Source organism: Bombus impatiens, unplaced genomic scaffold (assembly GCF_000188095.3).
Source record: "Bombus impatiens unplaced genomic scaffold, BIMP_2.2 scf_0418, whole genome shotgun sequence".
Taxonomy (NCBI): domain Eukaryota; kingdom Metazoa; phylum Arthropoda; class Insecta; order Hymenoptera; family Apidae; genus Bombus; species Bombus impatiens.
In genome coordinates, this window is record NT_176837.1 from 1,953,314 (window position 1) to 1,968,729 (window position 15,416).

Sequence of the window (15,416 nt, forward strand, 5' to 3'; positions counted from 1 at the left end):
CTGGATCGACATCATAAGTAGACATCCATTTGCCGACGACCGCGTAAATAGCAAAAGACGAGCCTCTGGAAGTTCTGTTCGAATCGAGAGTGAAACATCAAAGAGCAGCAGCACTCCCGTCGCGGAATTCGCGAGCAATGACACGTACACTGGACTTGATACGGTGCTCTTTACTTTTTTCAATTCCGTAACTCCGTCTGTTGACCTTATTCCGGGCGACACATTCGCAAGGGAGCTTTGGAAAAGCAAGTGGCGTCCGTCTGCCACGGCGTCGCGATCCGCACAATGACACGAGTGCAGCCTCTTCTTCGCGCTTGCGAACCGTCGAGCACACTCTCGTCACGCCTCTTCACGTTGTGTAAGGTCGACCGTGTCGAGCAGTCGACGGTTGCAAGAATGCCGCTGAGGTGAGGAGTGTTGTATGGAAAAGGAGAAAAGACGATGGCTGGCGACGAACGAACGTCAAACGTAAGAATGCGAGTTCCAGTCAAGAAGAGATTCAGCCACCAAATGACTCGTAATTATGGCGCTCGTCTTAGAAATACAATTTTCTGGCTTTCATCGCGACCTTTAGAGGGACGAGTGATTCATCGTGTTGCAGGAAATGATTCATTTTCATGGTGAATCTTCTACCGACCGAGACTTCTTCATCTCTGAAAATGACGCAAGATAGACGTGCAAACGAAGTTCGAAAGTACAGTTGCGCCTAAAAGAATATTTTAATATCGATACACTGAATTTTAATAATTTTTCGTATTAGAAATTTTTTTACAATATTGGTATCATTCGTTCTTTGATGTATTTATATTATACCGATTCGTTACTCTTATTAGGAAAATGAAAATTTGTGTAATTTTTTTATTTGAGATTCTGAACAGTCGTAGTGAACGAAAGTATTAGGTTGTCCAAAAAGTGTCATTCTTTTATAGACACGTCTTTTGCAACAACGCATCTTTATACAAACACGAAACCTAGTTTGTCGAACGTTGTAATCTTTATCTTAATAGAACAAAATGGATCATACGTAATTCGATAAAATAATATAAAACGGAAAATGTTGTGCATCCATTATTTCCTTATAAAACGAAAGAAACTTTTCGGACGACCTAATACTCGTTCGGGGACGAATGAGATCGGAGTACATTCGACTAACGATTAAATAAATATACTGCATATTTAATTTCACGATAAAGTATATAGTAGGATAATAAAATAAATGTGCTACATATCTAATATTATAGTAAGGTATATTACAGAACGATAAAATAACTCATTTGATTTCGTTTCTTTTACAGAGGGACGCGCTTAATCTGGAACCCAGCAACGTGGCAAATTGTGTGTCCAAAGGGAAATCAGAGGTGAATTACTTCTTTATTTCATTATCGCGTTTACCGGCCCTGCTCGCGTCGTTTTTCGATGGAATTTTAATAACAGCGTAATCTAATTAAAGCATCGCTTAAAATAGAAACGCCGAGTTGATGTAATTACAGAAATGTAGAAAAGTAGAGGAAAGACAAATGGCAGGGATAAAATTTCGTAAACAATTGTCCATCGTGAAAGAAAAAGGAACAAATTACAATTTCTTTAGATTTGCTCGGCAAAGGAGAACAAATGAAAAGGAACACAGTTTCTATGGACTTTGATGAACGCGATGATATCCCTTTGTATCAAAGGCAAAAAACGTATCGATAATCCCTGGTGAAACGCGAATTAAGGGTATAATTAAAAGTAGGCGAAAAAAAAAGAAACGTTCTTTTGGAATTGTCTATGATATTTCAAATAAAAGGACGGTCGCGCGCGATATCGTTTATTCGTTCTTTGTGAGAAAAAGTAACTCGAGTTCATTTGAAGGCATCGTAACGCATTGCCTTCGTTATTTCTTGTTGTTCGTCGTTTTACATGTAAAATAAATGGATCGCGTATAAGAGACAAAGAAGAAAGGGAAGCGAAATAGGGAGAAAAGAGTGAAATCCCGTTTAACGGGCCGTGCGTTTCAATTTTATGGCCGCGGAATGTATCTAAACGAAATTTGATATCGAACAGATTCGTTAAAAGCTGTCAACGAGCTGCGCAACTTTTACTGAAACGGAATAATGGAAACAACTTTAGACGAAAAATGTTTCCCCGTTTGGAGCCATTCGTTTTATGGAGTATCGATCGGCCGCGTTGACGTTGCTTTAATTGAGAACGGATTCGTTCGTCTGATGACGTTTCCAATTTGGCGGTGATAATGTTTTCATATAGCGATAATTTCCCAACGAGATGGAAGACCTCGGCCCCACTCACGCTAATTGCAGATTTCTCAACGATATTTACGTTTGGACGCGAACATCGTTTCCATTTATTTTATTCCATTTCGTGAGCGTATTGTGTCTGAAAAAGTAATTACCAGAGATGTATATTAGATGCTCCTTTTTCAATGTTTATTACTGTACTTTTAACGCTACGCGTACTCCCGTGATTCTTTCGTTTTAATTCGTAATCTACAATTATCAACATATGGAAAGCGCCAAATTAAAATTTGAACGATTAAAATAATTATAAATATGGATTCTTTGCAACAAGATAATAACGTGCGAAAATAATTTATCATTCGAGAGATACAAGTGAAATACATAATAAGTTACATTTTATGGACGAACAGTTTTAAAATTCCATATCCAAAATTCCTGTTACCAATCAGTTTCATATCAAAACAATTTTTGCATTTAATCTTCCATTCAATTACGTATACGTCTTTGTCAACCTTCTTGAACATTTCAATGTATAACATTAGATTGACAATTGTTTCCAATCACCAGAAATGAATTTATCATATTCTTTTTCGTTCAGTATTCATTCGAGATAAAAATACAAAATCTTGTCGCTAATAATCCTCGATTTGTTCCTTCTTCATCGCTTCATCTGCCCCCAGCTGTAACGGGTGACTTTTTAAGGTGCACAATTCGCCGGCCGCTTATCGCGGCTTCATTCTGTATTCATCGTGCACGCATCGGCGAGGTGTAAGGTCCACGCAAATACTCTCTACGTGACGACAAAACCAATTTATTTTCCGTGCGCCAATTCGCAGCGAAATACGCGAAGCGACGTGATCGACCATCGGCGGAACCCTTTGCCTCGATCTCGTTCTATATAATTTTCTGAAAAATCCCTGTCCACGCATCGAACTCTTGTCCTCGCCGCGCCGCCGCCTCTTTCCACACCCCGAGCCACGTTTCTTCGCACGTATCCGTCGAAAATTCAATTTTCTTCCCCTTCTTTCACAGCACTTCGACTGCCGGAATCACATAAGGGTGATCCAACCAATGGGGGACGGCAATCGGCTCTACATGTGCGGCACGAACGCTCACTCGCCCAAGGATTGGGTGATTTATGTAAGTATCTGTGTGTTTGTTCTTCATTTCGGCCGTTTGTTTCACCAACCGCATCGTCCAACTCACGGTTTCCGTGTCGAAGGGTTTTTTAGTGTTACAAATCCGAATGTATGCCAATGGTAAATACGCGAATGAAATTTTTGGGCTTTTTAACAGCGTGTCGTATTGTATTTTTTTGATCAGAAATTTGTGATTTTCAAGGTTATAGTTTTATACGTAGAACACGTGAAACGAAGAATTTTATTATAATTGAAATACGCTGTACTTTTAGTTATCATGTTCAGAAGGATGATTGTAAGACAATTCGTGTAACTATTAGATTATTATAATGCTTAGCGAAGTTTAAGGAAAATTTGGATAAGAGCAAAGAATTCTATAGAATTCTCATTTTATCGAATAAAATACATTTTGTTTGTTCTAAATAGGAGCAGGACTTAATAAATTCAATGAATGGATAATTAACGATAAGTAGTATATTAGGTAAGATAGATAGGCAGAATTTAGTCTCGACGGTGTCTACGTCGATGTTGCTGCTTCGTTACCGTGTAATTTAGGTATCAATTCCTCGAGTGGTATCTGCTACTAACACAGCGCCATTGACGTTACAGTTACGCAGCAAGGTAAATGAATCGTGCGTTCAAGTACCCGTGTAATGAAGTCAAAGAATATATTGGTCTCGCTTTGTCGAAGATTACGACTCCCGTGCGTGTAATAGAGTTTCCTACAGTAACGTACAACTTTTGCGTAGGAACGTGTTATTTTAGTCCCAAAATTTCCGTCACCTGTACAGCTATTTTTCTTCGATATGCCATTTATTATCAACCACGTTAATTTTTTGTCCGATAAGGTATCATTATTGATATGTTATATCCATCTGTGACGTTTTATTTCTATATCATTTACATTTAAAACAGAGTTGAAAAATTAAGAATCGTGGTATTATAGCTAATACTCAAAAACTAGATATTAGAATTTTAGGATTCAGAGATTTTTAGTTCTTCGTTTTCGTATTCTAACGTTTGTTATTCTACAAAATACATTCGTTATTTAATTATAAGCATTCTTCGCAATTACACGAGTGTTAGTATTCACACAAAATAGAAACGAAAGAAGCTGAACTACCAGCACGATACTATCTTTTTACCTCACTCTTAAGAATTCTACTAAACGTTTTAAAATTTAAACAACACGAAACGCGACAACAACATAAGTGAACATTATCGTTTACCTTTGTGTATCCAATGTGAATATCTGTTGCAGAGCAATCTAACCCATTTGCCTCGCCACGAATTCGTCCCTGGCGTGGGAATGGGCATAGCGAAGTGTCCTTACGATCCTGCGGACAATTCGACGGCGGTGTGGGTGGAAAAGGGCAATCCTGGGGACCTGCCAGCTCTTTATTCCGGAACCAACGCCGAATTCACGAAAGCCGATACCGTAATCTTCCGTACGGATCTGTACAATTTAACCACCGGTCGCAGAGCGTTCAGCTTCAAGAGGACGCTGAAGTACGACTCGAAATGGCTGGACAGTAAGTGCCCTTCTGCACAGCAATTTCTTTTACTTCTTCTTCTTCGTCTTCTTCTTAGTCTGAAACGAGGCAATATCCGCGGAAAATTAGTGCTCCACCTTACCGGAACTTTTATACCGACTGGTAGAGCCTAACGAGATGAAATCGTCGTAATAATACTGTAAATTTGAAACCGTGTTATCGGGATAGGGATTTGAAGGTATCGGTTTCTGTGATGAGAGTCAGCTAACAGGGAAGATTTTCTTTTCTATCGAATTTTCGAGTTGGAGAATTATTATCGAGCAAAATTATAGAAATCATTTTTATCGACTTTCTATAATGCCTTTCTTGGTCAAGATACCTAACATTTGTTCATTTTTTGAAACATATTGAACTATTTGAAGTTGCTTGTACTTCTTACCTTTCAAGCCAAACTTATGTTGTACAGATTGTCATGAAACGATGATCAAATATTTTACATTGAAAGATGAAATATAAAGATCGTAAAAAAGTTCTCTCGGATACTTCGGAATGCTACATAATCGTAACTAAGAAGAAGAAGGATAATATACCTTATATTAAAATAAAAAATATCTCCTGTATCTTTTCAAAGAATCATGTAACTAATCCAGAACTGATTTTTTGAGACATTTAAAAAAATGTATACCAATTAAAAAAGCTAAAATAAGTCTAATTGAATTCTAATTATTTTCGAGGATAATTTGTTTGAATTTAATCTATTATTTCTGCAAGGATAAACTTCGTTGACCGTCCTTACTTTGTTTGCTTTATTATTGGTAAATATAAAAGAATCGATAGATTTTCATGTATAATGCAACATAGGTTAATAATCTTCTATCACGGAAATAGAGCGGTAAGCTCCTCGAATTCCGGAGCTTAACTGGCTTAACGTGCTTTAATTGATCCTTACTAACTGGTGATTGACAGCTAATTACTGTGACGATAAACGCCGACTGTGTTAGCTGCTTGAAGATTAATTTTGATTGTCTTTCAAAACAACACGGCTTGAACTTTTAAGTATTTGTATCTAATTATTGATTATTCTATCTTATTTAAGTTTTATCCTGTATCCTGATTTATTTATTTATCTTTCTAATCCTCCCGTTTTGTTATTGTATATATTTATTAAATTAATAAATTCATCGGTTAATCTATTATATCTCATTGTAACTCATCTTTCGCAATATTATATTTTAGAGCATACCTCTCTGCTTTTAATATTTATGCAAAATCTTGTTCTTATCATCTTCTTAACATTCCAAGTTTATTTTTTGGATAATTTACATAAAGAAATACTCGTAGAAATATTTGATGTAGAAATATTAAACGCTTCAAATTTTCGCTATTAAGTATATCATTCCACAAGAGCCTACCGAGTGTAAACCAAACATAATATTCTCAACCTTTTCTCCACCCACAAGTTTTAATGAAAGATCGCTATCTCTAACGACCTTGCCATGAATCCAGCCAACAGCACTCTATCCAACAGAGAGTATAAAATTGAAAACATCAATTTCTCACCCATACTGAATATTCATCGATTCTCAGTGTGCTCGCCAGACGCGATAGAAGTCAGCGTTCACCACTTAAGGCGCTTGTTACGGCTCGCACCATCAACAAAGAAACTTTCATTACAATCCGAACGCGGATTTCCCGTCGGAAATATGCGGAACAGCAAAAGGAGAAGAAGAAAAAAAAAGACAAGAAAGGAAGAAACTGAAAAAGAAAAATGAGCCCCTCGTTACAGGACGCAAGATCCTTTGAAGCGAAGCCTGAACGTTGCAAGAAACGCGTATAACCTCGCTTAAATAGTTGCGTATAAAGCCGATACCGTGGCGTCTGTTCTCCGAAAAGGGTCGAAAGGACTGACATTTCCGTCTTTTGAGCGTGCTCCACGCTTTTCCACGGCAAACTGTGTAAAGAAGGTTGTCGTCGTAGCAAGGGAAAGATATAGAAAGAGGTTCGAAGGGTAACGCGACCAGCTAGTATACAGTCGGGCTTTGCAGCGAGGGTGTCGGTTCTAAAAATCGACGGGGTAATAAAATAACACCCGACCACTGGTTTTTCTTCGACTAAATGTTCGTCGGTGGCAGGCTTTCTCCGAAAGAAGAGAACATTTTCTCGCGTCGATGCCGCAGAGAAACTCCCTTTTTACCATCGGCTCTGTATTCCGATCTTTAATCAGTTTTAGCTAGGTCGTTGAATCGGGGAAGGGTGAGAGAGCCGGGATTATTGCGATTCGTTGGATTTTTCGTTACCGAACGAAACACCAGTTGGAATTCGAGAGAGGGGGTTGAAATTGGAAAATGTAGATTAGAACGTGTTCCGGGTATCGGATCGCGGAATGCGGTAATCAGATTCAAACGCGTTCGAACAGCTTTGATTTGTTTGAATTACGTTTGTTTGGTTCGTTTGATTGTGATTACCTTCTGTAATGTCGGCACCGCGGTAATTGCGTAAGTGTGTAATAACGGAGTGATATTAACGATGCTGCTTGTTTGGGGAAATATTGGAAAGGCGCAAAGGTACCCTTTGCAATTTAGAGGATACTCGATATCGTCAGGCAATGATTTTAATGTATTCCTTGGATGCACATGTTATTTTAAAATTCGCATTCAGCACCTCTAATTTCCAATTGCAAGCTTAAAATATACGTTATAAGATTGAGCACACTGCTTTATGTTCTGTTATGTTTCATATGTTCTACCATCGAAGAATCTTACAATTTTACATTAAACCAACAGGAACAATAGTTTGATACAATTAAAACAAAAGTGTGTGCACAATGCGATGCTCCGATAAATTTGAGTAATTTAGAAAGATTCCTATAAGCAATGAATTGAGTAAATCAATATCCATGTAATTATCAGTAACTAACGAAATTATATAAGTACCTGAAAAAAGACTCAAAGTTTAATTTCACAGTTCTTTGTAACAAATCCAAAAACTAGAAATTCATTAGAATTGTCCCGTTTGTCGAGCTATTAATCAAACTGTGTACACGCAGAATCCTCGAACGTAACGAACGAATTCTCATTTCTTCTTCCTCGTTTATAAGCGAAAACGCATGCTCGAAAGTAAAAGCAGGCGTGAAAACAGCGACGAACCACCGTGTCTTCGTATTCGCGAAGAATAGTCCTTCGAAGAAGAATAGTCACGTAGACAGTGGAGAAACAATTTCATTCACGCCGCGTGCCGCGAACGTATTTCTTACAGCCGTAGTTGGAACCGAATCATAAATCTCGAGCGAAGTTATCAATTAATTTCAACTTCGTCCTGTGTATCTTGTCTACGATAATTCTGTGGCGGTGAACTGCGGCGAGTTTCGCGTTTGCCACGCGAAATAATAGCATCTCGGACCGGCAGTTTGCCTTATATTTCTCATTAGGGTGTCGTTCTCATGCGAAGCATGCCGGTAACGTTCGACCTTGCTTTATCCCTTCGTCTCTCCGACTGTTGGATTTTCGAAGGGTCGCGAGAAACGAAAGGAGTAACACAAAGTGAAGGAGAACGACGACGTCGACCCCACTTTGTATCTTCCTAGCCCTTCTTGTCCCCTCTTCGCATCAGCTACTAGCGGGATGCATGATTAGCCGTTTGTTTCGTCGTTTAATTTGAAGGCGGTACCCTTTCACCTTTCCTCTCGCTCCTCATGCTCTTTTGCCCTCGCTTTCAAGGCCAGCACTGTTACCATCAAGAGCCATTTCCCCGCATCGAGTTTGTCTATTAACAGAGGCGTTGATTAAATGCAGGAGAGAGACCCGAGAGACGGATAGGTTCACGTGCTCCGCTGCTTGTACGCTCCTCTGTTTCCAACCTCTCTTCTTCTCTCTCTCTCTCTCTCTCTCTCTCTCTCTCTGATCCCCTCACCCCTTCGATTCTCGAGCGTCTCGTTCGTGCGTACGCGGTAAAGTATGTGGAATGAAGATCGATGCGATTTGCGGGTGCGAGCAGGGGTGGATAAAGGATCGCGCGTTCTGTGAACGGAAGCAATGGAACACACCGGGTGGCTAAGGTAAAAAGAGCGGTGGCTGGCTGGGATAGAGCTTAACGAGTCCTGAATAATCGACCGACCACTTTCACGGATCCTTGCCCGTGTCAAACGACGATCCGATGCTTCTCGGTCATTTGTTTCCTTCTACGGGACGCTGTCGTGCCCGCAACGCTACGAAGAATGCCGAGTTCTTGGTCGCGTTCATTTGTGTGCTTCTAACGACACTGAACGTTCGGGAGAGGAACAGCGGCCGTGGATTTATTAATCTTTCGCATACAATGATTGTTTAATTAAATGAAAATGGTTCGCGCGCCATTTTATATTATGAATTTTCGTTGATCGACCATCGTGCTTTCGTTCGTTTATTATTCTATTTAGAGTAACGATTACGTTGAATGGTTACTAACTACATTGATTTATAAAAATTCATTTGGAGACAAAACGAAATAGATTGAATAATACGAATTTGCCGGGGAACAAGTAGTTTATAAGTATAATTAGAATTGATATAACAAGAGTTCTTGTCACTATCTATGATTTTCCGTTTATATAATAAGAATTCACGTGTAGATAAGTGAATTCAGCCACCGAGAGTTCACTTAATCAAACGCTGATTATAATTTTGTACAAATAAACGGAATTCCACTTACATTTTTAACACTAGAACTACCACACCAGTCAAATCGACCGCTTTTACAATTTTATTTTAAAATTCCTACTTCATGTTATATTTTTTCCCGCAATGATGTAATGACTTTCGTAACGATAACTAAAAGAATAATTTTTATTTTGTCTTTTATGTATTCAAACTCAAAATAATTTTCTATTAAGGCTACTTATACCAATATCAGTCAAAATGACTGGTATTTGTCAAAATGTAAAAGAATCGTGGAATCGGTTTATCGAAACCCAATTAACCAGCTGCCTCGTTTTGTACAACTTCCCACACGTTTTTTAAATTTTTACTGCGTATCATTCAATATGATATAAAAATATTCTATTATTATATATTTTTTAAAGGTCAGTCATTTTGGCTGATTTTGGTAGAAATAGCTTCGTGTTAACTATTGGTAGTTCTAGCGTTAAAGAGTAATAGAATATTTGTGCAATCTGTTCTTTTCTAGCCGAGTGGCACAATTTATAAATTGATTCGATACTACTTCCTATCTTGCTAATATCCCATTCAAATGAAATTCGAATCTAAAGTAAATGTATTTAAATGTTCAACAGAGTTAACAGGTCATTGCGCGCGCCAGGCAATGGTTGACGTATTCTACTTAAAATACACGAACGCGTATGATTTGCATAATCTATCCTTGCTCTTTCTTCAATCCATTTGCTCCACAATGCCTGTTTCAGTTTCTTCCACGCAACACAATTAACATCAGAAATCGGTTCTAAACATCGCATTCAATTACTCCGGCGAAACTGCGTTTATCGTCGGTCAAGTCTGTCAAACTAATACAAACTTCCTCGAAACTTGGCTCCGAGCGTGAAGAAAGGCCACAGAGGTTACAGGAAAAGACTGACGCGAATTTGAAAACTCCACGGAAACATCGTCGCGGGTTAGGGTTCGGTAGGAAGAGAAGAGCAAGTTCGCGAATATTAACCGGCCGCGAGTAATTTGGCGTATTTATTAACGGGATGTCGTCTCTAATGGGTAGCATGGACGCGGCCGAGCCGCGGAAAATAGAATTTCATATTTGGCCGCGTGAGAGATGACGTCTCTCCGCGCTACTTGTAAACTTTATGAAACTAGCCCCAAGGGTGATTTCATTATTCCTCTCGCGGCGCGAAATCGAGAGTGCCGTGGCTAGAGCGTTTTCCGCGTCTGCTCTTCCACAATACCGTTTCACCTCGACGAGAGGAGTCCAATCAAAACTCGTCGGTCCCGCCGTGTTTCTCTCGAATCGAGACATTTCCTTTTTCCTGTCCCAGCCGCCGTGTTTCTCCTCGTCTCTACTATCTCCCTCTCTTCTTTTATCTTGTCGCGTTTCCCATCTCGTCCCTCCTCTCTCTCCGGCTTCCGTGCCTCAATATATCAAACTTCCAGCGGCGAAGCGTCAGACAATCGATTTAATCGGTGAACTGTGAAAGAGATTGCGGCCTCTCCGCTCCGTACGCCATCGCATAATGTAAAATCGACAGAGAGAAAGAGAGAGAGAGAGAGGGAGAGAGAGAGAGAACCTTCAGTGCTGGCGCGCGGTGCGATTTAAACGCGGCGGAAAAAAATTCGATTTCCGTCTGTACGCCGCTCGTGGCATCGGCCGGCATCGATGTTTTTCCACGACGTTCCACGGTAAACTACTCGCCGATATCGCGTGAAATCGCTTCGGTTGGTGAACGGGCAATTAGGGAGGCGTGACTCGAATACACGGCTAATTGATCGAGGAATAAAATTCGACGCGTGGGCGGACGACGTCGGTTCGTTCGGAATTCCCCTAGATATTTTTCGGTAAATTTACGAGATCGTTGCTGATATTTTGCGAGGGATGCTCTTTTTTGAGGGGGGGGGGGCAGCCATCGTAGATGAAATGGATGAAGAGAATTCCGGCGATTGTAAGATACTAGCTGATGTACGTATGTTCCTGTTTTATTATCGTTGTGATATTGATTTATGGAGTCTATAGTAAGAAAAGTTAACAGTTATTTATTTATTTTTATTCTCATATTTATTTGTGTTTGCTACAAGGAAAAATATTATAAATGCATTTTTAATGGATTTATGCAATGGATTGTGTGACTTTTATATCATTTGGTGGCTAAGAAGAAATATTCTGAGCTTGTTTAAAATAGATAACAAATCTACGATGTTTTGCAAGTAACAAATGATACTAGTTTAGTGTTTACGTTAGGTTACGTATATACGGGAAATTACGTATATAGTGACGAAAACGCGTATTTCGTAGGAAAATCAAATGAAAAAATAATCTTGACGCGGAATTGCTTTATAACATACTGAATTTTGAAATTGCTTTTCTATGCGAAACAAAAAATGTCACTTGTCATATTCATTTATCGTGGTCTTCGTATGGAACTTCACAGTTTACATCAGAAAATCTTGTTTTCGTTAGCTAGGAAAATCCGCAAAATTATCGATGCTCGAACTATAGTAACGAGCGTACCGTTAAACGGTTTTACGATTGTAGATCGTAAAAACGATAAGTGGATGCTCGTTAAGCATGCGTTCAAGTTGGTCGCTTCATCTTGGTGCTAAATGAAAACTAGAAAAGTCGTTCCTCCTTCGAGTGTAAAACTTAGCTCACCGTGTCGTAATTCCAGCTCCTCGGACGTTTGTTTTATAGTTTTTCTCATTGTTCCGCTTGTTCCTTGAATTTCGAAGTTTTTCGAGAGCCTTCACGATCGTTTCCTCACTCGTAACCCTTTCGCGTAATTTCTTGTGGTTGAACTTTTGTTTCTCTAACGAGCGCTCGTGGCGATATCCTTCAATGGAACATCAACGTGAATCGTCCAATATGTTATGTTAAGTAAAATATCGACACTACCAAAGTCAACTTTTACGGTCGCAATTGAAAGCTAAATTACCTCGAATATAGGAAGATTTCTTAGGATTACGATCATTGTATATTTCGAACGTAATAAAATAATGGTCGACTTTTATTTTTAATTTAGACTTAATATTCAGTATTGTTATCATTTTATAGTTTTAATAATTTCATGTTTGTATTATAAAAAGTTGTGTCATATAATACCGCGAATTTCAATTGCAATTGTAGATTATACGAAATTGATATTTTTAAGTAACTTCTCGTAATCTCTACAAATTCGAGAAATGTTTCAGTTGCATGATTTTCGCAGTGTTGATTTTTAACAGAACCAAAAGAATGCCGACCATTGTAGGAGATTTGCATCCTAATTTGCTCGACGCTGTTTAAAGAGCAAATCGTTCGGCGGAAATCTTCGAGTGGAATTTCATCAACGATAGAATCCTAGCGCGCCTGGTAGTCTCCGTCGAAATTACTGTTTCTCTGGATCTGACACGAAATTCCACTTCATTTTTACGCTCTGCTTGGTATTTCCATAAATTTCACCACGACTGGGAACCGACGTTCGACTCGTATTAGATTTGTCAAGAAATACTTATTGAACGTTAAACATAATTCTGCGATTTCGCTTTAATATACGGAATAGTAGCATCGCAAACTGATTTTAGTCTATTATTTTATACATTTTACATTTATGGAAAATTTTATTTCTCAAGTAAAAGCTCTATTGTAAAAGTGAAAATTTGAAATAGAAAATAATAAACACTTCTGTAAGATTAAAGACTTCTTGGAATTCAATTTTGCAACCTCGTTTCTTCAACGCAATATCGAACTTTGTCAAACTTTTGCCAGAATCTGCGGAAAACCGAGTTTTCTTGATCGAATAACTGTTATTCTTTGTGACTGTTTCAGAACCTAATTTCGTGGGATCTTACGACATCGGCAGCCACGTATTCTTCTTCTTTCGCGAGACGGCGGTGGAATACATAAATTGCGGCAAAAGTGTGTATTCCCGCGTGGCAAGAGTTTGCAAAAGGGACACCGGCGGCAAAAATATCTTGTCGCAAAACTGGTCGACTTATTTGAAAGCCAGACTGAATTGTTCGATACCTGGTGAATTTCCATTTTACTTCAACGAAATACGTAAGTTTTTATTCAACATCATTATTCGAGTTTATCTAATTAACCACCAAGTACAAGAATACTTTCATAACCATTTTTCAAACATGAAATTTTTTCGAATGTATCTTTATATATACATACGTACACACACACACACATATATATATTACTTGCTTAAATTTTTATATCTATTTTTCGCGTTCTATGTATTTTAAAATTTATAATTTTCATATGCATTGAAAAATCCCTATATTATTCGTGTTTTAAAGTTTAATTTTTTGAACGTGATGTTTCAAAATTCAGGTACTCGCAATGCTGCAAACTTCAACCAAAGAATAATATAATTATTTAAGAGGTTCCGAAAAATACAATTTTTAATTTGAGGTCGAATTATTGATAAATTTTAGTAATAAAATCAGCCTGCTTGTAAATTGAAACAAATTATATGTATTGACAAACTATTAAAAACTCGTAATAAGATCCTCTACATAAATATGAATTGTATAATATATAGCTTTCTGAGCTTATCATGTTTTTGGAAAAGTATATTATTTATCCACCGAATCTTGCACTTGGTGTCTAATAAAATTTGTTTAATTTATCAGGAAATTAATGGTTGCTTGTATTTTGTATATTTGCAGAGAGCATCTACAAAGTGCCCGGCGATGACACCCACTTTTACGGTACTTTTACCACGTCGACGAACGGATTGATGGGTTCGGCGATTTGCTCGTTTCATATCGACGCGATTCAAGAGGCATTCCGTGGAAAATTCAAAGAACAGGCGACGAGCAGCAGTGCTTGGCTTCCGGTGCTTTCCAACAAAGTTCCTGAACCGCGACCCGGTCAATGTGTGAATGACACTGAATCGTTCCCGGACACGGTGCTGAACTTCATTCGATCTCATCCCTTGATGGACTCGGCCATATCGCACGAGAACGAAAAACCTGTCTTTTATAAACGCGATGTGATGCTCACACGGTTGGTCGTGGATAAACTACGAATCGATTTCGTTGGACTCGATTTGGATTATACGGTCTACTATGCAGGATCCAGTGAGTATTAATTTCATACGTTAAAGGATTATACATTTCGTCGATTTGCTATGATTATTTGTTCTGTTCAACGATTAATTGATTTTCATTTCGAAACTGATGAATCTTATCTGGTTTGTAATTAACATTTTCTTATATTTCTTTATATTTGCTGTATTTATGCTTTCTATATATTACTCCAATATATTACTTATTATTATAATAATTTGAATAAATATTGTACTATGTACTTTAGACTCAATACTTTACAATTCTAGACAAGATATTAATAAAAATACAATAGAACTTTATTTCTTCTATCAAACCGTTAATAACTGTCAACTTTATTTTGCGAGTATAAAATTAATTTATCATTATTCTAAACAAAATATCTAAAGATTTATGAACCCCAGAATATATATCGAAGCTGTTCTTCCAGTTGTAGCATTTTTGTTTATAGCGACTTGCTGCAGTAGTTTCATAACTTACATTTTTCATCGTGTCAGGATTAAACTTTAAATCGGGAAATTGTGATAAGAAATTTAATTCGGGAGTCGTAGCTAGGTTGGAGCGCGTTTTGCGCTGATATCCGTTGGCCGATTTGTCGTCGAGAAACTCGGCAAGATAATCATGAGCGAACTTCAAAGTTCTTGCAGTTGACTCGTACAATCTGCTATCGCAATCGCAGCTCTCGTCTCACAGTCAACTGTCTAGTGTCTATTACCGCTAAAAACTAATATAATCAGAAGTCTCCTGTACATTTGCAAACTGTACAAGAAACAAGTTACAAAAACACGACATAAGTCCGTGACTAATTACACGTTGTAACTTCCATTATCGATTAATATCAGGATC

At 38.2% G+C, this 15,416-nt stretch overlaps 1 protein-coding gene across 6 annotated transcripts in view; it reads left to right on the forward strand.

Moving 5' to 3' along the window:
• Positions 1-15,416, forward strand: part of LOC100747772 (semaphorin-2A) — a 564,473-nt gene that overhangs the window by 537,314 nt on the left and 11,743 nt on the right. For all 6 annotated transcript variants that reach the window (XM_012386839.3, XM_012386840.3, XM_024368287.2 and 3 more), the window contains 5 exons: positions 1,296-1,358; positions 3,267-3,374; positions 4,635-4,905; positions 13,318-13,548; positions 14,169-14,582. In XM_012386839.3, the coding sequence (XP_012242262.1) occupies positions 1,296-1,358; positions 3,267-3,374; positions 4,635-4,905; positions 13,318-13,548; positions 14,169-14,582 (1,087 nt within the window). The remainder of the gene's footprint in view (positions 1-1,295; positions 1,359-3,266; positions 3,375-4,634; positions 4,906-13,317; positions 13,549-14,168; positions 14,583-15,416) is intronic.